Genomic DNA, 23,550 nt, shown 5'->3' with positions numbered 1-23,550 from the left:
AAAGAAATCATGAGCTCACACAACAACAACAAAAAAATAAACTGTTTCTATCCCCCACCCGAAAGATGTCAACATACAGGATAGAGGTGGACTCGGAAGGGAAGCTCTAGAGGCTGGAGACTCTGTTGGACTCGAGGTTCATTTCATGAAAGCAAATGCAAATCAGCATCCAGTGAATCCCCACAAGAAAGAAAAAGGGGTTATTTTTCTCTGCTCCCCTCAGTTTGAACATGAAGAGGAAGCGGTTTTCAGAGGAAAAGCTCTTCCTACATAATATTTGCAAGAAGAGAAGCTAACATGGGAGCATAGTCATGGATAGGGACTAACATGAATTGTTTATTTTAAAAAAGGAGAGGTTCCTGGGCCAGGCCATCTGCAGGGCTGTGGGAGTCCTTTAACAGCAGTCCCACCAGAAAGGTAAGGATGTTAGGAAACATGGGCGTTAGGAAATCAGAAGTCAAATAAGCCTTTTAAAGCAGAGCGGACTCTTTGGGAAAGTTAACTGAGTAACAGTTTTGGAAAGTGAGCTGTGAGTCAGAGAGACCTGTTTCCAGATAGATGGGCTATGTGGTGAAATAGAAGCCTGATGTGGATGTCTCCTGAGAGGCTCTGCCAGAGCCTGATATAGGTGAGGATGCTTGCAGCTAACTATCGGACTGAGCATGGGGACCCCAATGAAGGAGTTAGAGAAAGGACTGAAGGAGCTGAAGGGGTTTGCAACTCCATAGGAAGAACAACAATATCAACCAACCAGACTGCCCAGAGCTCCCAGGGACTAAACCATCGACCTAAAAGTACACACGGACAGACCCATGGCTCCAACTGCATATGTAGCAGAGGATGGCTTTGTCTGACATTAATAGGAAGAAAAGCCCTTGGTCTTGCCAAAGCTCGATCCCACCCCCCCCAGTGTAGGAAAATTTCAGGGTGTTGAGATGGGAGTGGGTGGGTGGGAGGGGGAGCATCTTCATAGAAGCAAGGGGAGAGGGAATGAGATCTCCCAAAAGGAGATTAATATTTGAAATGTAAATACATAAACTATCCAATAAAAAATGAAAAAAAATAGCGGGAGAAAATAGGGAAAGCGAAGAGACTTGTCACCATGGTGATGAAAGAAGGCAATGTTGTCCCCATCCTCACGGGTTAGGTACTAGCATTATTACCCTTTCTTTGTGAGGAGAAAGCAAAACTATCAGACTATTGACCTTTCCACGGTTTAACAGCTTTGGGGGGAAAAACTCAAGATGGAGATGTGTTTGAGAGAACTCTAGTCTGCCAGAACCCCAAAATCTGTCCATTTCACTCCCCTTGTTCCATACCTCCCTACCTACAGGAAAGGGTCACTGGTCAGAGAGAAGCATTAGGCTGGCTAGAAACACACACAGGGCAGAGACGTGACCATGAACCTTCACACAAAGCAGTGGAAGTTGTGATGCTGCCAGAGGGGAATAAGTGGGTTGAAGAAGAAAAAGGGATACTATTAAAATACGAGCCTGCCAGCCCTTGTTAGGGTTTCTCTGGCATTTGGTTATCTGATCCCTCGTGCCTATGACGGAGCAATCACTTCTCTCCAGATGAGAAGACTATGTGCGAGAAACTTGCCTCCCTTGTCAGGGTAGGAGTCATGTAGACAAAAGCTAGAAAAGTAAGTTCCTGATAGCAAGGACTACATAGTCCAACAGCTTGCTGGGAGGGTGGAGAAAACCTATACTATCAAGAAACAGAACAAATCAGCAGCTGTGTTGAGGTTTAGTCTTGCTCTCCACTGGAATGCTAAGCGCAAGTGTTGGGGGGTGTGGGGAAGACCTGGAGACTGCCCGTGATGCTATGGGACCCTGCCCCTAAGTTACTTCTGATTGGTAAATAAAAATGTCAACAGCCAATAACTGGGCAGAAGAGACACAGGCGGGGCTTAGGATTTGGGGGCTTGTGGTCAGAGGAGAACCGGAAGAAGAAGGTGAAAGGAGAGAGACAAGAAGCCACTGCTGATATACGCAATTATGAACGCAAATTGATCCTGGCAACTGCAGCACTCCTCATTACACACGCCAATGTTCTGGTTTCCTGAATGAAAGACACACACACCCCCAGCCTTTATGGTTTGATCTGTCTAAAACAGCTCAATGGCTGGGCCACTTCCTAACCTCCACGTGGCTAATCCACCTCCCTCCTATATTCCCAAGTCATTACTTACTAAAATCTATTTTCCGTCTTTGCTGCACTGGACCCAGTCAGGCAGCCCTTTTGGGGCCGCTGTCCCCTGCCTCCTACATGGTGTGTCGCGCACCTTCCCAGGCATGGCGTCGTTCCTTTCCTTCTCCCGGGTATGGCGGAACTCCTTCCCCCCTCTCCTCTCTCTTGGAGGTCCCTAGTCCAAGAATTCTAAAACCCGCCTCTGTTTCCCCTGCCCAGCTATTGGCTGTCAGCATCTTTATTTACCAATGAGAACCAGCTGGGTACAGGGTCTCTGAGTGTCTTATGTGCAGACACTCACAGCAGTTTAGGGGACACAAATTAACATAAGAATACAAGCAGCTACAAACCACCATGGGTTAGGTGAGTCTTGAAAACATGTCCCTGTAGGCTGGCGAACTGCAGTTCAGAGCACCCCAAATAAAACATAGTAAGTAATAACGTGGAGTTATGGATAGGAAAGTAGATTCTAATGGCATAGAGGGTAGGTATCTGTCCAGCTCTTGTGTTTAAGGCTTATTGTAAATATAAAGGTTGTGCGTGCCTTTTATCCAGGAACTGAAGGATCAAAGTCGGGTAGAAACCCCAGGCGGAGTTTAAAAATTTCTACAACAGGCTGAAGGCATCCCTGAGGAAGAGATAAGTATCAGGACAATGTTTAAAAAGTCATATTAGTGGAGGCTGGAGAGATGGCTCAGTGGTTAAGAGCACTGACTGCTCTTCCAGAGGTCCTGAGTTCAATTCCCAGCAACCACATGGTGGCTCACAACCATCTGTAATGGGGTCTGATGCCCTCTTCTGGTGCGTCTGAAGACAGCGATAGTGTACTTACTTATATATAATAAAAGTCATGTTAGGGCCAGACTCTATGAAAGTGTAGTGGGGCACAGGAAGGATAAGTAAATATCAGGCATATTGCAAGATGGAACGCCACAGGGAGGTCTTAAGAAGGGAGGAATCTGATCAGATCTGCATTATTGAAGAAGTCAGACTGGAGAAAGGAAACCTTTATCAGAATAGATGCTGGAGATCAAAAAAGCAAGATGGATTTGAGAAACACCTAGAGGATGAAGTTCCCAAAACTTCAAAGAACGAAGAAGCCAGGCGTGGTGGCCTAGACCTTTACTACCAGCACCCAGGAGGCAAATCTCTGTGAGATTGAGGCCAGTCTGGTCTACATAGTGAGTTCCAAAATAGCCAAGACCACATAGTGAGACCCTTCTCAAGAGAGGAGGAGGAGAAAGAAGAAGAGGAAGAAACGGGAGAGGAAGCAAAGAGGAGAAGTATCTTCAGTGATCTCTTGATGTCTAGGTTCTCTGACAGTTTGCTGATGGGGCAGTGACTGGGGTGAGTTCCCCTGTAGGATGAGGAAAGGGGACAGATCAGGATTCCTGCCTTGTGCTTTAGGAGAAAGAACTAAATAGACATGACAGGTAGTTTGAATTCCGGAGCCACAAAGCCTATCTCCTACCGTGCACCTCTCTTCCCTGAACACTTCATGATAAGAACCTGACTTACTACTGTTTTTTGAAATGTCTCAAAAAGGTTATAACCAGGAGACACAAAGACAGCCTTCTGGTATTCTTTATTAAAACGAACTGAAGGCCCAGACTCTAAGTTGTATCATAGACAGCTGCTCTGGGTTCCCTACTTTGGCTCTAAGCTGCAGGTCCTACTCTATGTACAGCTTTCCCCACACATCTTCCCTGGATTTAGTTGAGTCAATGGTTTCTACAGAGGTGGTGGGATTGACCTATTTATCAGGTTTCCCTGCTCTGTTAGTTCAGGACTCGGCACTTCAAGAGTAGGGATGGAGGAAAAGCCTGCCGATCGGAAGAATGTTAAAATTGGGATAGGCATGGAGACCCTTCTAAACACAGGAGATGGTCATGAACACAAATCCTAGAATTACTGTGGGAAAGAGATAGAAAAAAAAACCATTTAACTAGATCAGAGGAATAAGAGAAAGGTTCAAACAGATACGGTAGATAGTGGGCCTTGAATGTCAGAACGGAGGCGGGGGTTAGATTCGAAAGGAATGGCAATTTGGAAGAACCCTAGATTCCTACCAAGGGAATGATATAAAGGCCAATTTCAGAGAGATTAATCTGGCAGCAGTCTGCAGGATTAATTGAAAAGATAAGAGATCAAAGGCAAAAGGGGCCAACTCAGAAGCCATGACTGCAATGCAGGTGTGAAACAATAAGACTTAGCCCGGGAGTCAACCCAGAGATGACGATAAACAGACAGAACTTACTGAGGAATGGCTGAAAGGCAGTGGCAGGTCCAAAACCAGACTCAAGGTTTCAAATCCTGGTGGTTGGTACCTGGGAGACTAATGGGTCCCTGGCACAAAAAAAGAGTCTTTGTTTCCTGTGGAGAGAAATGAAACTGAAGACGTGACTGCCCTCGTTATTTTTGTTGTAGCTGTCTCCTTGTCACAAAACACACAGCAGCGTTGATCTCTGAAACAAACAAGCAAAAAAGGATCAACGTAATGAACTGTGCACCCGAAATCTCCTCTTCATCGGGGTTGGGGCACAGCTCGGTGACAGAGCCCCTACCTCTCACCACGTGGGAAGCTTAAGCTCTATCTTCAGCAATGCTGGCCCAGATGCCGGAGAAATAGAGGCTTAGAGACTCCAGGTACTTTTTATCCAGCTCCCAAGGCAATGGACAAGAATTAATTACGGCATTTCCAGGAACCTGCAGACTCTTTTCAACAAGAGAGAGGGAAAAAGGGATCATCACCGTTTCAGACATGTCTGAAGCAATGGTTCTCCTTCAGAGGGGCCGCACCAGTTTGACAAGTGAATTAGGTGGGGAAGGGAAGACAGAAGCAGAAACTTCCCATCTATATTCCCATGCATCTACTTCCCATTGCAGCCTTTCTGTGAACCCCACACCTGTCTTCATAAGACCTGGGTGTCTCATCAATATGGGAAATGTATTAAAAGATGGAGCCCTGACATTATGGCCAATCCACTTAATAAAAGGAACAGCAACGGTGAAAATGATTCCAATATTATAAAGAATGTATTTCATTATGTATTGCTCTATTTATACAGACGACCATCCATCCTGATGACACCAGGATAATGACCTTGTGTTAAATCAATGGTTAAATTCAATGGCGATCATCCAATGATTTCAGGACAGAAGGGTCAAAACAATAAAACAACCATAACACAGAACTTGTGCGTTTTGTTGAACTACATTTGAAAATGAATTTACATTCGGTAGCTTTCATTTTACTAGACAGGTAAAGTGATCATCAAGAACGCCTTCACTTGTCAGAGTTTACCAGTGACCCAGACAGAACATTGTGGCTCCCGAACTATTCATGCTTTCCTCAAAATGCTCTCACAGTTTTTTTTTTAATGTTTCTACTGTACAAGAGTGGCAGGTCATATCTTTAAATTTTATGAGGAAAGAAAAATGCTATTCTGTGAAAAGCCGGTCATGAAAATGCCATGTTCCGTAATTCTGTTTATTATCGGGTCCCCACAAGCTGCACAGTACAGCTGCAGCCGTCGTCACACTTGGGCCCTTCTTTCCTCTCAGCCATCTATGTTAATAATTGACACTATTATGGTCATCTTGGTACGGAATTAGCCAAGATCAATGGCTTATCTTGTGACTAACGCTTTCTTCCTTGTAGTTAATGGCTCATCAAAGACATTCTCAAACAAAGATAGAAGCTTATGGGATATGTTGGCAAGGTGTCATATAGAAGATAGATAAAGAACCATTTTCAAGAGTAACAGCAGCAGTGATCTCACAGCACCTCTAATCCCTACAACAAGGCTGCTTGTAAAGCAAGAGCTCCTTTCCGGAGAATAGAACAGATTCACGAAATGTTTCCCTTGAGAGGAAACTTGCAGTTAATGCCTTATGCATCAAAGCATTATGATTAAAACTTCACCCAAGGGGGGCGGGGAGTGTTCTTATCATTCCTGGTAAGAAAGGGCTAACATTTTGCTTGGTGTTTTGTAGCTTTGCTCCGTATAACACAAGCTATTGCAGCATTGCGGTCAACGTGTGTGTAATTCCACTCTGTTTTCATTTTACGTAGAGTGGCGTTCCTTCTTGCTCTCACATGATCTCTATCAGCCCAGTCCTCCAGACCAGAAAGCTGACTCGCCACAGCTTTGTTGCTTCCCTTTCTAGCGACAGTGACTTAGCAGCACCCCGAGATCAAGCCCTTCCTCTCCCTTTCCACGTCTCTTCCAGCCACTCAGCTCTCTCAAGAGGTCGACTACAATTACCTCCATGTTTTCTTCTATTGGTTCCTCTACCACATTGCTATCAGAGTGGACATTCTACAATACTTCCACATGTCCAGGTCTGGTCAGTCTAAAGAAATGTTTGTATATGACCTTGAAGATTTCTTAGAGAGGATGGCGTGTTTCTCATAAGCAGATGGTCCAGACGTCTTCTGAAAGCTAAGCTATCCAGACTCAACGTTCTCGAGGGTGAACTGGGTGGTCTTGACCATGTAGGAATAAGGGAAGGCAACACATATCCACAAGAGACTGCCCATTGGGCTGCCTTGCTTAAACAGCAGAATCTCATTGGAAGGCTTTCTGTAATAGACAACAACGCACAGAGCATAACTACCAAAGGCCATACCAAGGGATGTGTGAGGAGTAAGAATCTCCAGTTCTGTTCATCCATGGGACAAAAGCTTGGTGTTCGCCTGGAGAGAGATGTGGAATCACAGCGGATTGAGGAATTGCAAGAAAATGGACTTCTACAGGGAGAAAGATGACACTGTTCACAAGTCTAAAGACCACCCTCAGATATCTACACTTACTGGCTTCCAAAACAGTTCCATTTAATTCTCATAGTAATTCTGTGACATATTGAGATTCTGCTGTATCAGTGAAAACTTATCCAAAGACATATAAATCAATACGTTCCAAGATTTCAGAATTGATAAGGGACAGGATCTTGACTTAAATTTGTTGGTGACTTGCTTGTTGGTGGACTGTTGTAGTTGATCACTTGGTAGTTGTTAGCTGGCTGGCTAGTTGGTTGTTTGGTTATTATTTTTTTGGTTTGTTTGTTTGGTTGGTTGGTCCATTGGTTGGCTAGTTGTTTTTTGTGATGTTAGCAGTGGAACTCAGGGTCATAGGCAAGCAAGGCAAGCACCCTACCACTGAACTATATCCTGGCTCTTAGCTTAGCTTTGCTTACTCTTCTAATTCGGTATGCTTTCCCATTTCCCATGTGGCCATTGTTGTCAATGATGAAAGACATGGGAGATGAGTCAGCAGTTTAAGAGCGTGTGCCCATTCCAGTGGTCTTGAGTTCAAATCACCATGTAAAGCGGCTCACAATTGCCTGCAGCTTCAGCTCCATGGAAGCCAAAGTTGCTTTCTGGCTGCCCTTTGCACTCACACACATATGGCATTCATACACACACACACACACACACACACACACACACACAAACACACACTCACACACAGATACACACACTCTCTTTCTCACACACACACACATACACAAACTCACACACTTGCTCTCTCTCACTCTTACACATACACACACACACATACCTCTCTCACACACACAGACACACAAACACTCTCTCACATACACACACAGACACACACATTCACTCTCGCTCTCTCTCACTCACATACATTCTCACAGACACAGACACACTCGTTCTTGCTCTCTCTCTCTCACTCATGTACACACTTGCTCTCACTTTCTCACACTCACACACACACATTCTCTCTCATACACAGACACTCACACACTCTCACACACACATACATACACACACTCACAAACAGACACATACTCTCTCACACACAGAGACACACAAACTCGCTCTCACTCTCACTCATACATACACACTCTCATACACATACATACACACTCACTCTCGCTCTCACTCTCACACACACAGACACACACACATTCTCGCACACAGATGATACATACTCTCTTACACACACACTTGCTCTCCCTCTCTCACACACAGACACACACACACTCTCTCTCTCTCTCTCTCTCTCTCTCTCTCACACACACACACACATTTAAAATTTTTAAATAAGTGGTGTAAAATCTACAATCTCATCGGAAGCAATGACATATATGGAGCATTAAGTAGATGCCACTTCCCATACCACAGCCTTTCAGACTGTATGTCAAGACTGTAATAAGGAATCTTTTATCTGAGCTGGAAGCAAGGACATTTCTCCTGTTTTTTGAATAGCTCACTTTGCTATGCCGAATATGGGTTCCGTGCTACCCCTTATACATTTTGATGGGTGCATCAAATCATTGCTAGAACTTTCTTTGAGAATGTGCCATCAGTTACACATCAACACTTGTCCTATGCCTCTGAAATGAAGATGCTGTATTCAGTGATATTATTAACAAAACATGACCTTATCATTTGTATGTATGTCATATAGATATAGATATACATAAGCAGATAGATCAATATTATTACTAAAGTCTGAAAAGAAGGGGCCAATGATATGGCTCAGAGGAAAAAGGCGCTTGCTGCCAAGCCTGATGACCCACCCATCTGATCACCAGAATCCACAGGACATAAATAGAGAACTGACTGTCCCCATGAGTAAAGGTGCACATGTCTGCAGGTGCGTGCGCCACTGTGCACACAGAGGAAGTCAGATGGGAGCTTTGGATATTTTGGAGCAGAAGTCAGAGGCCAGGTCTTCGCAGGATGAGCACATGATTAGATGGACGCTGAGATGTGAACTCTGGTCCTCATGATCTCACGGCAAGAGTCTTAATCACCGACATATCTCCCCAGCCCCGGTGTGTAGACTTTCTTTCTTGCACTGTACAGAAGCCTTCTATTTCTCTGCTCAAATGTCACATTTTCCGGGCATGTAAATTAAAAATGTCCACTTACCTGAAAAGGCCGACTGGCACAGTATGACCCCTCTGCTGACTAAGTAGGTAAACTCATGCCCTGCCTGGCTTAACCTTGCTATGTAAGGATCACCTGTAAAGTGAGTAGATAATCAATTCCATACTCCGATTTAGCCTTGGGAGCGTTTAAAATTAAATCAGATGTTGGAGAATGGAGCAGCATGACGGTTGTCAGGGCTCTGGGGGTTGATGGCAGGAACTGGGGAAGACCAGCTGAAAGACACCAATCCTTAGCATGCATAAGTTATGGTGATCTATTGTATTGCATTATAGTTCTGATCCATGTAGTACTATGACTACAATTAATAACGATGAATGCTTGAAATTTACTAGGAGAGTGCACCTTAAACTCGCACCCCACGAAAAGCATGTATGAAAAGAAATAAACATGTTAGCAGGATTTATTTACTCACTTTACATTATATACATGTAATAAAACATCACACGTTTTATATTTGTAAATACATAGGTTTTTATTTGTTGATTTCCTAACTACAGTGCCTTTAAGTTTCAGACTCAGGCAGACTTTGCCTTTAAGAGCACTAGAGATTCCTTATATTTTACTGGTGTATATTAATTTATAAAGTAATGGGTTTTATCATGACATTTTCATCCATGCATTGAGGGGACCTTATCCATACCCATGCCCGTGACACTCTTTTATAGGGAGTTTCCTAACTACTCATTTCAGACAGAAATTTGTTTACTAGTATGGCCAGATTTTAATCTTTCATCTGAGGGGGTTGGGGGGAAGGGTATGGTCCCTAGAGGAGCCTGGCCCAAAGAATGGATGTTGTCACCTAGGAGACTGGTGTCAGGTCATTCCTTGCTGGTCACAACTTAAAATATCAAGAGAAAGCCCATGATTCCATGCTGACGGATCTGTTTGTAGAGTTCCCCAACATTGCACCGAACTTTGAGGTTTGTCGTTTGCAAGGCTTTTTAGGAGCGATTTGCAGTGTCGACACCCTAAGCAACTAGGATAGAAAGACAGACCTGGGCGTGCCGTGTGCATCAGAGGCCCATGAAGTTTGGTGAGGTACAACTGAGAAGCTACAGTTCAGGCAGTGGTTACTCCCAGGTTAAATATGAACTTCTAGCCAAATGAAATCAATTGCCTCCTCGCCCCTGATGAAGTTGTACTGTACCCTAGCACGGGCAGATTGCTGAAGAAAGGGGCTGAGGCTATGATGGATTTCCCCCAAGCACTTACAGCTCATTTGTTGACTGAACCCTGCCGTGTCAGGAGACCCTGTCTCAGCTCCTACAATCATGGCTGCTCTGCCGGAAACACGCATAGGTATTGGCAAAGACGACAAACCATAACATTTGTTCCAAGTGACCTTACCTGAACTATTACTGTAGCTTGGCTCAGGGCCCATCGGAGGTCACCTGTCCCGTTGATGGGATAGAAGTAGGAACTGGGGGATGACTAGAATGATGTATGTGGCCAAACGTGAGGAACCCGCTTTCCAGAGAGATTAGCTGTCTCCCACAGAGGGCTTTCTCTGTCTAAACTGTTGACGTTTGGTTTGCACCAGGTTGTTCCGTGATTCTCGTGTGCTTCCTGCATCTGTTTAGTCTTAAAAGCTTCGAAAACATTTTTTTTAAATCCATCCTCTCACGACTTTCTAATCCTAATACACGAGCTGCATAAAATGCAGCCCTTTAAGTTTTTTTTATTTTTAATTCTAGTTTTCAAAATGCAAGCAAATGTAAAGTCTTATAAAACGTGAGTGGTAACAGCTATAGGAGCATATTTGATTGACGGTGACTCCGTTGTTCATATGCCTCACCAAAAAAAAAAAAAAAAAAAAAAAAAAAATCTCAAACTTGTCATTTCCACAAGGAACATTAGCTCACTTGAATTACAACCACCATTTATCTTGAATTTATGACAAAATAAATAAATGTCCTACACTCCCTCTGCAGACTCAGAGGCTACAGCAGTTTATTAGCCAGCCCTATTTTTAGAACTGTTTCCCATTTAAAAACAAAAAAAAAGAAAGAAAGGAAATAAAAGAAACGTAAAGTGAGAAAAGAAAGCAAGAGTCACGAAGCTGCTAATTTTATTATTCGTTTAAACTGTGGGAGAAACAAACATCTGCCCAAGGCAAAGGGTTAGGCTAGGCCAGGCAGCCAGCAGTTTCGAAGTTCTTCCCACGGGCATATGGAAGAGCCTTTCAAAATTACTGATTCTTTTCAAATCGTGAAGCAATCTTTTCCTAGCACTTAGGAACAACCCAGGAGATTGCCTTCGACTATGCTCCAAACAGTCTGGGATCGCAAAGCCATTCATTTGGCTTGGGGTGGGAACGAGGTGAGGGAATGTCTACATTAGACTGTCGGAAGGGGATGCAATTTTACACCTCAGAGAGACCACTTCCGATGCATGAAAGCATGGTACCCACGAGCCTGGAAGAGAGTCAGAACACCTCAAGGGGAGGGGGACGGGGAAACGGGGGCGGTGGTCTTAAGGATGTAACCATGAGTGAAGAGGGCTGACCAGAAGAGAAAAACGGTCCGGTTTACCTGGGGCCTGGAGCTCCCCAGACTGATTTGCTCTGGCTAATGAGTACATGCAAAGTCTTCCAGCTGAGTCTGTCCGTCCTCTGCCTAAGCCTTGCTGTTTCCCATTCTGGCGTTCCAGGCGCTTGGATGCCAACCACATCAGCTACGTGCCACCCAGCTGTTTCAGTGGCCTGCACTCCCTGAGGCACCTGTGGCTAGATGACAACGCTCTCACAGATGTCCCTGTCCAGGCTTTCAGAAGTTTATCAGCCCTGCAAGCCATGACCTTGGCCCTGAACAAAATACACCACATAGCAGACCATGCCTTTGAAACCTCTCCAGCCTCGTGGTTCTGTAAGTTTTTTTCTACCACATTCTAAATCCCCTCTGAAATCTTAGCCTTAAAATGGTGGACCTCAAAACTTGAATGGAGGGGGGTTAAAGGGAGAGGAAAACTCTGAGACCCTCCTAAATGACATACACTTTCCAATTGTGTGAATGATTTAAAAAACATCTATGGGGCTGGAGAGATGGCTCAGCGGTTAAGAGCACTGACTGCTCTTCCAGAGGTCCTGAGTTCAAATCCCAGCAACCACATGGTGGCTCACAGCCATCTGTAATGGGATCTGATGCCGTCCTCTGGTGTGTCTGAAGACAATTACAGTGTACTCATATACTTATATAAATAAATAAATCTCTTTAAAAAAATCTTTAAAAAAATCACTACCTCCCGATTAGTGATAAACAATGCTGGGCATACAAAGATCAAATCGTGCTTCATCTTAGCGGAATCTATTGTACATTTTAAAAGAAATCATCACAAAGCTAATGAAAAATTTACTGAAATATAATATTATATACTAATAAGGACTTTTTGCAGTTCTAGGGGTGGAACCTGGTATTACAAAATGCTAGCTGAACAAGTGTGAATACTTTGACAGTAAACTATGCTCACAGCCTTGACAAGGAGTTTAAGAAAAAAACTCCTATCATTGCTAACCTGGGGATATATCCCAATGGCAGACAGTCTAGTGTCAGCGCCCGGGTTTGAGACCGGGTTTGAGACCTAGTAGTGATAGAAGAAAGAGAGAAGACAATAGGAAGAAAGAGGAAAGGCGGGGCTGGAGAGATGGCTCAGTGGTTAAGAGCACTGACTGCTCTTCCAGAGGTCCTGAGTTCAAATCCCAGCAACCACATGGTGACTCACAACCATCTGTAATGAGATTTTCCTCTTTGGTGTGTCTGAAGACAGCTACAGTGTACTCATTTTAAATATTAAAAAGAAAAAGAAAGAAGAAAGGAGGGAAGTTTTTTTGAGAAGGAGAGAACGAGAGGGAGCGTTGACTTTCAATTCTGCTTTTCAGTAGCTGTTTTCCTCTTTGAGATCTAGATTACTTTTAGTTCGGTTCGGGTTGGGTTTGTGAAGCAAGGTTTCACGTAGACTGGCCTTGAACTTGCTGTGCAGTCAAAGATGGCCTTAAAGTCCTGATCCTCCCGTCTCCACCACCCGTGTGCATAATAGAACAGCCAACATTTACCCAGTGCTGATCTCTGGATGCAGTTGCGACCTGAAGGACTAGAAGATCACCTTGCCTGCCGATGGGTTAGTCCCTATGATGAATGTTTGAGATAAAACTGGACTTGGGGCCTCACGCATATAATCCTAGGGTTTAGAAGGCTGAGAGGCAAGAAAGAAGGTTGCAGTGAGCTTGAAAGTCAGCCGAAGGTATAGCCAAGCTGGGTGGGCTACAGAGTTAGATCCTTTAAGGGAGGGAGGGGAGGGAGGAAGGGAGGGGAGGGAGGGAGAGAGGGAGGGAAAGATTAGCTACTTAAAGGGAAGAAAGGTGTATTTGAGCTTACAGTGTCAGCCATTTCCTTCCACAGTTATAGGTCTCATTGCTCTGGGCCTGTAGTGGATCAGAGTATCAGGAAGCGTCATGCACCGTACACCAAGGTTGCTCACCTCATAGCAGCTAGGAAACATAGAGACTGGAAGGGCTAGAGACCCTGTAGCTCCTTCAAGGACAAGGCCCAGTGACCTAGCTTCCTTCCACTAGGCCCCGCCTCTCATAGGCCCTACCACCGTCTGGTACAACACCACCAGCTGGCTGCCTTACACTTACAGTTCTTGGCCAGCCGTTTATGACACAAACCTTCCTGAGGAACGTAGATGCTTCTGTTGTTCTCTCCCTGCCTGCCCGTTGCTGATGTTGATTACCTGCCGGGCACTCAGATGAGAATGTGGACCCATCTGTTTTTGGTTCTCTCCATCCTCCCTCTCATCCTTGGCATTTAAAAGACATTGGATAAATGTCACATAGATCTCACCTGAAACCAAAAATTTATTTATTAAAACAAATATCTAAGTCCGGCAAAAAAAATAATAAATTCAAGGGGATATTAACAAATCTCTACTCTGGATTCTTTACATGAATATGATGTCGCTGACCCTGAAGAAGCTGACTATGGCCTTTGTTTTGTGCTGAGTTTTTTTTTTCCTCTAGACTAATTGTCTTTTAAAAATTTTTATTTATTTTATGTATGTGAGTACGCTCTCACTCTCTTCAAACACAGCAGAAGAGAGCGTTGTATCCATTACAGATGGTTGTGGCCCACCATGTGGTTGCTGGAGATTGAACTCAGGACCTCTAGAAGAGCAGTCAGAGCTCCTAACCACTGAGCCATCTCTCCAGCCTCCTGGACTAATTTTTTCAACCCTGCCTCCCTTAAACCCATTTTCCCTAAAGTCTCTTTGGGAGTCAGCCTCCTTTTCAGTTGTATACACAGCTGCTCTCACTGACTCTGGCATAAGTGACATATCAACCAAGCCTAAGATGATAATTGTAGGCATTAATAGTTGGTCAAGATTACCAATCCTGGGCAACAGAAGAAGGCTGATCACTGTTCCCTGTAGCTAAAATCCTTTCTTGCTGACCTATAGCTCAATCCTGGGAATGGAGTCCACAGGCGGCCCTCCCTCCGTCCCGTGACCTCAGTGATGTTCTGCGTCTCTGTTGAATACTCTATGTCTCCAAGTCGCACCGAGCAAACCACACTGTAGGTACAGTGAAAGGGGCGAATTATTCGCATCACCACACACAGTAGTTATCGTAAACGATGCCGTAGAATCTCGCCCACTGAAAGCAGCACAGGAGTTAATGTTCGTTTCTTACCATCCGTGCATCCTTCACAGGTCTTTAGGTTTAGACATCCGAACTGCAGTTTCTAACTTTCCTCTGTCCCATCCACCTTCGCGACTGTTCCTGACTGCCTGTTCCTGACTGCCTGTATGCTCTCTTCCAGGCATCTCCATAATAATAGAATCCACTCCCTGGGAAAGAAATGCTTTGATGGGCTCCACAGCCTGGAGACTTTGTGAGTTGACCTCCTGTTTGTTTCCCTTTTCCCAGTGTTTTCATGAATATTCTGAAGGAATCAAAACAGCCTTAAAGCCAAACGTGATGTTTGGCTCGGTTAATTGCCTCAGCCTTAAACAGATATTTACAGAGGTTTTGTCTTACACACACACACACACACACACACACACACACACAGAGAGAGAGAGACAGAGAGAGAGAGAGAGAGAGAGAGAGAGAGAATAAAACTTCAATTCCACTTTAATCTCTTGAGAGTGGCAAATTAGTGGGGATAATTAAAGTTAAATGCAATCTGCTAAGTAAACCGTGACTGCTTGCTTAGAAGAGTGTATTCTCCACTGAGGAGCACTCCCTCTTGCCAGGAGCGCTGAATTGGGTGTGAGTTGGGTCCTCTGCTGAAGGGAAGCTTACACCCGGGATCTAGCCCCTTCATCAGGAATGACATTCATACTGAAACAGCCCAAGGGACTATGTCACATGGAATATGTGCTTAATCACTGATATATACATTGTTTGAATCAGTTTTACAAAACCCTATTAAGCAGCCATTCCTATCCTGCCTTAGATAGTACCACTGAGTTACTTTGCCAGGACAACAAATTTAGCCTATAGCAGAGGTTCAAAGTTCCACTGGATGCAGTGACACGTGCCCGTGATCTCGAGCTAGTCATAAGGCTAAAGCAGAGTGTCACTTGAGTCCAGAAGTCTGAGCTTCACCTTGGCCAACATAGAAGATCCCTATCTCAACAAACAACAACAAAAATAGCTCAGACTCTTGTCGGTACTTTTGATAAAAAGGAGTCCAGTCAGCCGATCATATCCTAGATCCCAGAACCAAAACAGAGGATATCACAGTCTATCTGGAGCACAAGCTCCCCCTCCCCCTCTCCCTCCTCCTCGACCTCCTATAGGAGATGGTTTTAAATGCCCTGTTGAGCCATCGACACGCAATAAGGGAGGGCAGCAGGTAGCAAGGAAGGTAGTTGCATGGATATCCTTAAGTCCCTTCCCATTTTACTACTGAAATACAATACATTTATTGTATTTAAATATTTCAAGGCCTTGTGGTGATCACAAAACCGTTTTCTATGACCTTGGGAACGTGGTTCATTTGCATACAGACTTTAACCACTTACCCATGGTCTATTTAGCTTCTAACTAGTTCTGGATCTACCAGCTTCCTGAGAGACCCTCTGTTCTGGGTCTTCTTATAGCAGATGAAGACCCATAACTCTCCTTCCAGAATGACTTGTCATTGTTCCCTTCTCCAAGGGAGAACTCATCCAGGCATAACCTTGACAGCATAGGACAGCAGTTTCTATCAGCCGGTAGGAAAAAGTTACAATGTCGCTCTCATTAAGAAACAGTTTCTCACTGGTATCCACAGAACAATTGGAGAGGAAAAACAAACAAACAAACAAAAAAACAAACAACAAACAAAAAAAAAGAAAAACAAGATCAGCTTTCCTGGGTGTTTCCACAAATGCTTTTCCTGTCCCCAGTCCTGAGTGAAGAACCAACCTTACAGAAAAATGCTTCTAAGTACCATAAAGCAAAAAGTTTCAGGACAAAAATCTGTACATCTTTCTCTCTGGCCCCACTTTGCCCAGGGCTACAGAGGATCAGTAAATTGGTTATTCCCAACCTCTTCCTTTGGCTGACTAGAAAGCTAAGTAATTTATAAGGGTCCAGTCATCGTTTAATCAAAAAAAAAAAAAAAAAGACCATCTGGAGAGATTTACAAACAGGAAGAAAATTTATGTCCACAAAAGAAAAGAGTTTCCTGCCTGCAGAACAGCTTAAGAATGGCTTCTGCCAGACAAGTAGGAATCTTGATTCATGTCAAACTCAGCCAAATTATCTTTCTCTTAAAATTAAATAGCAATTCTTGTCTACCGAGGAGGATCTAACCACATCTGATTGCCTTACCAAAAGGGTTTTCTGTGTCATTTGGGAAATCCGCCATACACAGGGACCAGACAGCAGTCCCTTTTCATGTGAAGAGGTAGGTAGAGTAAGCCCATAAACCATGTGTGAGTAATGGGGTTGAAAGCCAGTTGTGTCATTACGGAGAGAGAAATGGATGATTCTGAGGTTCTCTGGCGCTTTTATCACTGTGCGTGAGGGATAATAGCCGGGCTCTGCCTCACAAACCAAGACAAACAGCAGATTTCTGAACGGATCGTCCTTTGTGACTCTGGGGAAACTTTAGACTTCACATCCTTGTTAAGAATCCCGTGTATCATATAAACCTTTCCAAACACATGCTTGTCCTGGACTTCACGAGGTTGAGACACAGGCTCTCCCTATGAGCCAGGAACAAGGCAGTTCTCATGTCCTGCTTCCTAGACGGGAAGGGAGGACAAGAACAGGGATGTATCTTAGGACTGAAGAGTGCAAACAGCAGCTGCCAATTCAGTGAACCAGGTCCCAGTGAAGAGGTCCATCCTGAAGTGATCAGAGCCCACCATGCAAGCATCGCTCCTCCTGGGAACGTAAAGCTGCAGCGGGTCCCTCCCTGTTTTAAATGACCCAATGAAACCATTGGTTTTTGGCAGGAAATTTCTGTTCTTTGGGGTCATGACTATTGGAACGCAAATGTTTCAGACTGTTGGTGGCCAGGGCCCCAGAGATAGCTTAGCAGGTGAAATGACTTGCAGCTCAACTCAACCGGGTTCCTCTCCTGGAACTCACCAGAGGAAGGAGAAAAATCAGCTCCCCAGAAGTGTCTTCTTACTCCCACAAGCAAGCTTGATGCTCACACATACACACACCAACACACACACTTCAAGCACACGCAATACAATAAGTTGTATTTCATGCCCCAATAAACCCTCTCCTGAGAGAGAAGGGAGAGCTTTCACTGATGCTATGGGTGTTGTGGAAAAGCACACCAACTTGCCTTGTAAATAAAGTAAATAGATGTCTTTACTGAACATTCCATTTACTTATTTCCAGAGATTTAAATTATAATAACCTCGACGAATTCCCCACTGCAATCAAAACACTCTCCAACCTCAAGGAACTGTAAGTGTTAAGACAGGCTTGATGAATGAACTTGATTCTATTATGATTACTATTATGATTACTATTATGTACGATAGCTGAAATTTTTTAAGTTTACATAATGGTGAAGTGCACTCGGATATGTTTTAACTGATTTCCATAATCAAAGTCACCAGAATTTTAAAATTTATATGTGACCTCCCATATTTGTATGTAAAAACATACATTTTTATATTTATATAACCTTTTTCCTAATGTTCTAGTACCATTGACATTCGCTATATATATTGTAACACAACTATAATAGAATTTAGTTATCTGTTAAACATTTCTATGAATCTAGACATTTTTGAGTTGCATAAATATAAAATTACACGAGTAAAATTATGTGTCCTCTGTGTAGGGATAGATGCCTTCAGAGATATTACATGCATTATTCTTAAATGCTAGGTGAAGCTTATTTAATGTTTTAAGCACAATTTCACTAAAGGTAAACCAACTCTTGACCATTGGGTGTTTTTAATGAGATTTTCCTTTTATCTAAAAGAAAAAAAAACCCGAATAGCTTCTGATATACATATATATGACCTTATTTCCACAAAGCAGATGGATAGAGTAGGTTGTTTATGTGGAAAAAGTCTGTGGGTTCTGCTTCAGAGAATCACAATTGTATCAATCAGCTGCGTAGCGTATTGACAGAGGGAGGCAGCCCTAACTGTCACACATGCGCAGAAAACACAGAGTCTTGAATCTGCTTCACGTTCATTCGGACTACATTTGCCCCAACCGGGGGAATTGATTTGTTGTTACAGACCCACTAATCCTTTTCCTCTTAAAGAGGCGCCCTAAATCTCTACTTCACAGCGGCGGCGTCAATTTTCCCTTCTTCCAGCTTCAAACTGGGAGTGATCTTAATCCTCTCTCCAAAGATAGCTCCCACTCAAGCTGTTAAGCAACAGTTCTTTACTGGATATCAACAAAACGATTTCCCTTCATAACGTGATATCCTGTTTCTATAAAGCGCAGTTGGGATTTGCACAGCCTCTCTCCCTCTTTCAAGACTGGAGCATGGGATTCCCTTTGCTCCTCTGCCGTAAATGAGGACGCTCACAGTTCGTGATGCAGGGAGGTGTGACCTGTACTCCGGCTACTACTAAAGATACTGATTATGGTTACATGGTAGGGCAAAGAGGGCTAGTAAACACACACACACACACACACACACACACACACACACACACACACACACACACACACACAAAGACTTTCTGTAATATTTGTCTCTCTTTCTAGAGGATTCCACAGCAACAACATCAGGTCAATACCGGAGCGAGCATTCGTAGGCAACCCTTCTCTTATCACAATGTAAGTGTCCATTGCGCTCTTTTAACTTGCCTTCCTCCCGTATAACAGTTTTAAATATGTTGCACATTTAAATATAATGTGCCATCTCCGGGCGCATCTCCAGGAGTCACACGTCACGGCTCATCTTACAAGGACTTTTGCTTACCTATGTTTTCCAATGCATAAAGCTGATCTTAGAACATCCCAATGCTAGGTCACTTACTCATTCTATCCAAGGGCTGGAGAGATGGCTCAGCAGGTAAGAGCACTGACTGCTCTTCCAGAGGTCCTGAGTTCAATTCCCAGCAACCACATGGTGGCTCACAACCATCTGTAATGGGATCTGATGCCCTCTTCTGGTGTGTCTGAAGACAGCTACAGTGTACTCATATGAATAAAATAAATCTTTAAAAAAAGAAAGAAAGAAAGAAAGAAAGAAAGAAAGAAAGAAAGAAAAGAAAAGAATTCAACCCAAATACTCTAGAAATATAAATGATTATATACAAATAGGGGGTCGTTGCAGACAGTTTGTCTCTGACTAAACTGCTGCCATGAGTGTTTAGTGGAAGGAATACTGTTTTGTGGTCTCTGCCTATTTGTTCACAAGCCCCAGCCTTGAGTCTCATCTAAACAAAAGTACGACGTAATTCTAGAAAGATGCGTGCATTCTAGAGAGGAGAATATAAGGACTCATATATTAGAAAATAGATTTATAATCACAGAGTACCAATAATTTTGTTTCACACTTAACACAGGTAGAACATTTATTAGGCATCGACATTAAGAGAATAAAAATGTGTAGTGACTTGGTTGTCTTTTATATAGAAGTTGCTCATCCAAAGTAGGTTTGGGGATCATATCGGCCTTCCTGAGATCTATCTCAAGAAGGTGAGTAAAGGCAGCCATTGAAATTGGCCTAAGGATACAGTTTGCCAGGGATTCTTCCTGGGCTAACTCGGTAGAGAGGCTTTCTGAAACCATATGTCATTTGTCACAAATGAGCTGAAACGTCCATTGAGCCTTGACAACTGGGGAGGAGGAGGGAGCTAATACACAGGCAAACAAAATCATTCATCACCTCTGAAATGTGCTGGCAATATTTTGGCAAACTAAGGGCTTTGCATTCTATTGCTGAATAAACATTAGGCCTCATTAGAGAGCATTTGCATATTAAGAGACTAGTGGGATTGCTGGGCTTGGCCACTCTTCCTTTCAGCCCGGGACTGGTGTTTAATCACTCTTCTGGCGTGCCCACAGTGATGCACTTTCTCCCCTCCCTCCATCCTCCTCACACAGGAGCTTCCATCTCCTGTCACCCAACGACTTTCCAACACAGCCACCTCTGTGTGTGTTTCACTCCAAGCCCTGTCAGCTGGTGGCCCAGCCTTCATTTCTGCCTCTGCAGTCTCCAACCCAGTGCCCTCTTTTGATCCTTACTTCACCACCTCCACTGTTAGCCATTACTTCTCTGAGGCTGGCCTCCCTGTCTCCGCCATCACCAGAGATGCTTGAAACAGCATCCTCCTTGCCACTCTGTTGCTATGAAACAAACATTCAGGATGCACGCTCCTTGCCCTGACATCCACAGTCTTCCACAACCCACCTTCCTAACTACTTCCCCAAAGCTCTTGCCAACGAGGCCGTAACCCAGCTAAGCTAGGTTTATACAACATAAAGATTCCATCCCTGCACGAAGATGATTGGAACTCTGTCTTTCACATGTGCTTCCAATGGTATTCCATCAATTTTTTTAACCCTTCCCCTAACAAATGAGAAAGAGGCCTCCAGAGAACCCCAGACCCTTTTTACGGTAGTGGTGATACTTCTGCAGTACATGCAAGCATATATTCATACCTTCCGTGTGTACACATGTAATTGTGTGTGTGTGTGTGTGTGTGTGTGTGTGTGTGTGTAGTATGAAGGAAAGGTGAGAACTCCACCTTGAAGCCATAAAGCCCATTCTTTTTTAAAGGTTTATTTGTTTTATGTAAGTACACTGCCGTTGTTGTCTGCAGACACACCAGAAGAGGGCACCGGATTCTATTACAGATGGTTGTGAGCCACCATGGGGTTGCTGGGAATTGAAGAGCAATCCGTGCTCTTAACCACTGAGCCATCTCTCCATCCCCATTCTTTTTCACTGTCTTATTCTTCGAGAAGTCCCTGCACATATGCCCTGTATCTTGATCACAGGCCACCCAGGTTTCCCCTCCCCCACTGCAGTTCTTTTAATGATTGTCTAATCCCAAGGGAAAGGAAGAGGTGAGAAGTGGCCTGGAAAGCACTCAGGTGTGCTAGATAACAAATGTTGTATGAGACGTCAAATTTGCATTAGCCTTTCCACTTGTGACCCAAAGCCTGTGGCCACGAGGTCATTTTTCTCTTAGCTTAAATTGAGGACCTAGGAGATAATGAGCTTCCTGGATATCCGAGCCTCGACTTTCTCACTAGCAAATGAAAAAACTGTTTCTACGCCACAGATCCAAGTTGCTGCACAGATCAGCTGCTCTGTCAGACAGGATGTGCTGCTGCTTGTTTGACTCCGGCTGGTGCCAGGCTCCTTTAGGCAAGGACATTTTATCATTCCTCTTGAACCGCCAGCATTTAGAATAATTTCCAGTGATAGCTTCTTTAATGAACAAATCATCGTTAAGTCTCTGCACTCCCTAGCTCACAGTGTGAGCATGGATTTGGTGTATTAATTGAACTTTCCCCATGCCTCAGGTAAGAAATCTATGTGGAGCTCCACAAAGCAGTTCAGTGAGATTTTGATGCCATTTAAAAGTCTATAAAACAGAATGTTGTTAAAGTTTTAACAATGTCTCCCATTTTAGACTCAGAACTAATTTAAGAAATTTCTTACACTGGGTAAACCCCACAGTATATCATTGCTTCTCAATAATGTGGAGTGCTTTGTAGATGTTATGGTAATTATATTTAATCACAATAGAGCCTTCTGTAAATATAGAGATGGCAATAGATAAATAATAGATAATATGTAGATACATATATAGATATAGTCACATATGATAGATATGATAGATAATATATAGGTGGTTAGATATGATAGAGATACATGATTGATGATATAAATGATAGATGATAGATATACTGAATTGCAACTTGAATTATGTTTTCGTTACTGAGTATTCAAAGTGTTGGAAGCAGACAACCTTTAAGTACAGTTAGTTAATACATGTACTTTTACAGTTCGTAACTATTATTCATATGAGCCCTGCTGCGAAAATGTTAATTTTTTTTGTTTTTACTAATCTTGGAGGTAGGTATACAAAGTTTGATTTCATCATGACATCTTCACACATTGTCATTTTTCTTTGCTCTAAATCCTCCTCCCCGCAGTCTCTGCCCTTTAAATTTTATATGGTAAAGATTCCTTACACACACACACACACACACACACACACACACACACACACACACACACACACAGAGAGAGAGAGAGAGAGAGAGAGAGAGAGAGAGAGAGAGCGCTCAGAAAGCAAGCTAGTGAGATAGTGAGATGGTTCAGCAGGTCCTTGCCTCTGAGCCTAAGAACCTGAGTTTGATGGTGGAAACCCACATCCACACCTTATCCTCTTACACAGAGAACTCCATTCCACAGCTTGTCATTATATATATACACTGTGTCCCATATATGCACTGTGGCAAGCACTGGAGTCCATGACACACAGAGAAGCGAACGAAAGAATGAATGATCTTGCAGTGTGAGTGGAAACACTTTTGACATTCACTTGAAACTGAGTAATCAGGATGTACAGTAAAAAAAAAAAATCAGTAAAAAACAGCAAATGAACATTAACATACTTGTTGAAAAATATATATTCTCTTGGACATCAGCTTTATTATAACACATTGGTGCTTGGATTTTTCAGACATTTCTATGACAATCCCATCCAGTTTGTTGGAATCTCTGCTTTTCAACACTTGCCTGAACTAAGAACGCTGTAAGTGTCGACCGCCCTTAAATGCTGCCTCCACTCAACCAGTAGTCTGGCTGGAAGACAGAACGAGTGCTGCAGCTACAAGTACTTGGGGGAGCGGGTAGTAAAAATGAGCCCTTTCTAGAATCTTCTCCAAATAACACTTCCATATTTCTCCTAGGACTTTGAATGGTGCCTCGCAAATTACTGAATTCCCTGACTTAACGGGGACCGCAACCCTGGAGAGCCTGTGA

The 23,550-nt window shown here is 43.5% G+C and overlaps 1 protein-coding gene across 1 annotated transcript in view; it reads left to right on the top strand.

Annotated features, from left to right (window-relative positions):
- Positions 1-23,550, top strand: part of Lgr5 (leucine rich repeat containing G protein-coupled receptor 5) — a 67,226-nt gene that overhangs the window by 28,746 nt on the left and 14,930 nt on the right. Inside the window, 7 exon segments of the mRNA XM_032919135.1 lie at positions 11,768-11,955; positions 11,958-11,982; positions 14,932-15,003; positions 17,964-18,032; positions 19,305-19,376; positions 23,249-23,320; positions 23,478-23,546. Of these exon segments, the coding sequence (XP_032775026.1) occupies positions 11,768-11,955; positions 11,958-11,982; positions 14,932-15,003; positions 17,964-18,032; positions 19,305-19,376; positions 23,249-23,320; positions 23,478-23,546 (567 nt within the window).

The sequence above is a fragment of the Rattus rattus genome, chromosome 1, assembly GCF_011064425.1.
Source record: "Rattus rattus isolate New Zealand chromosome 1, Rrattus_CSIRO_v1, whole genome shotgun sequence".
Taxonomy (NCBI): Eukaryota; Metazoa; Chordata; class Mammalia; order Rodentia; family Muridae; genus Rattus; species Rattus rattus.
Note: the sequence above shows the minus strand (reverse complement) of the source record. Positions and strands in the feature narration are given on the sequence as shown.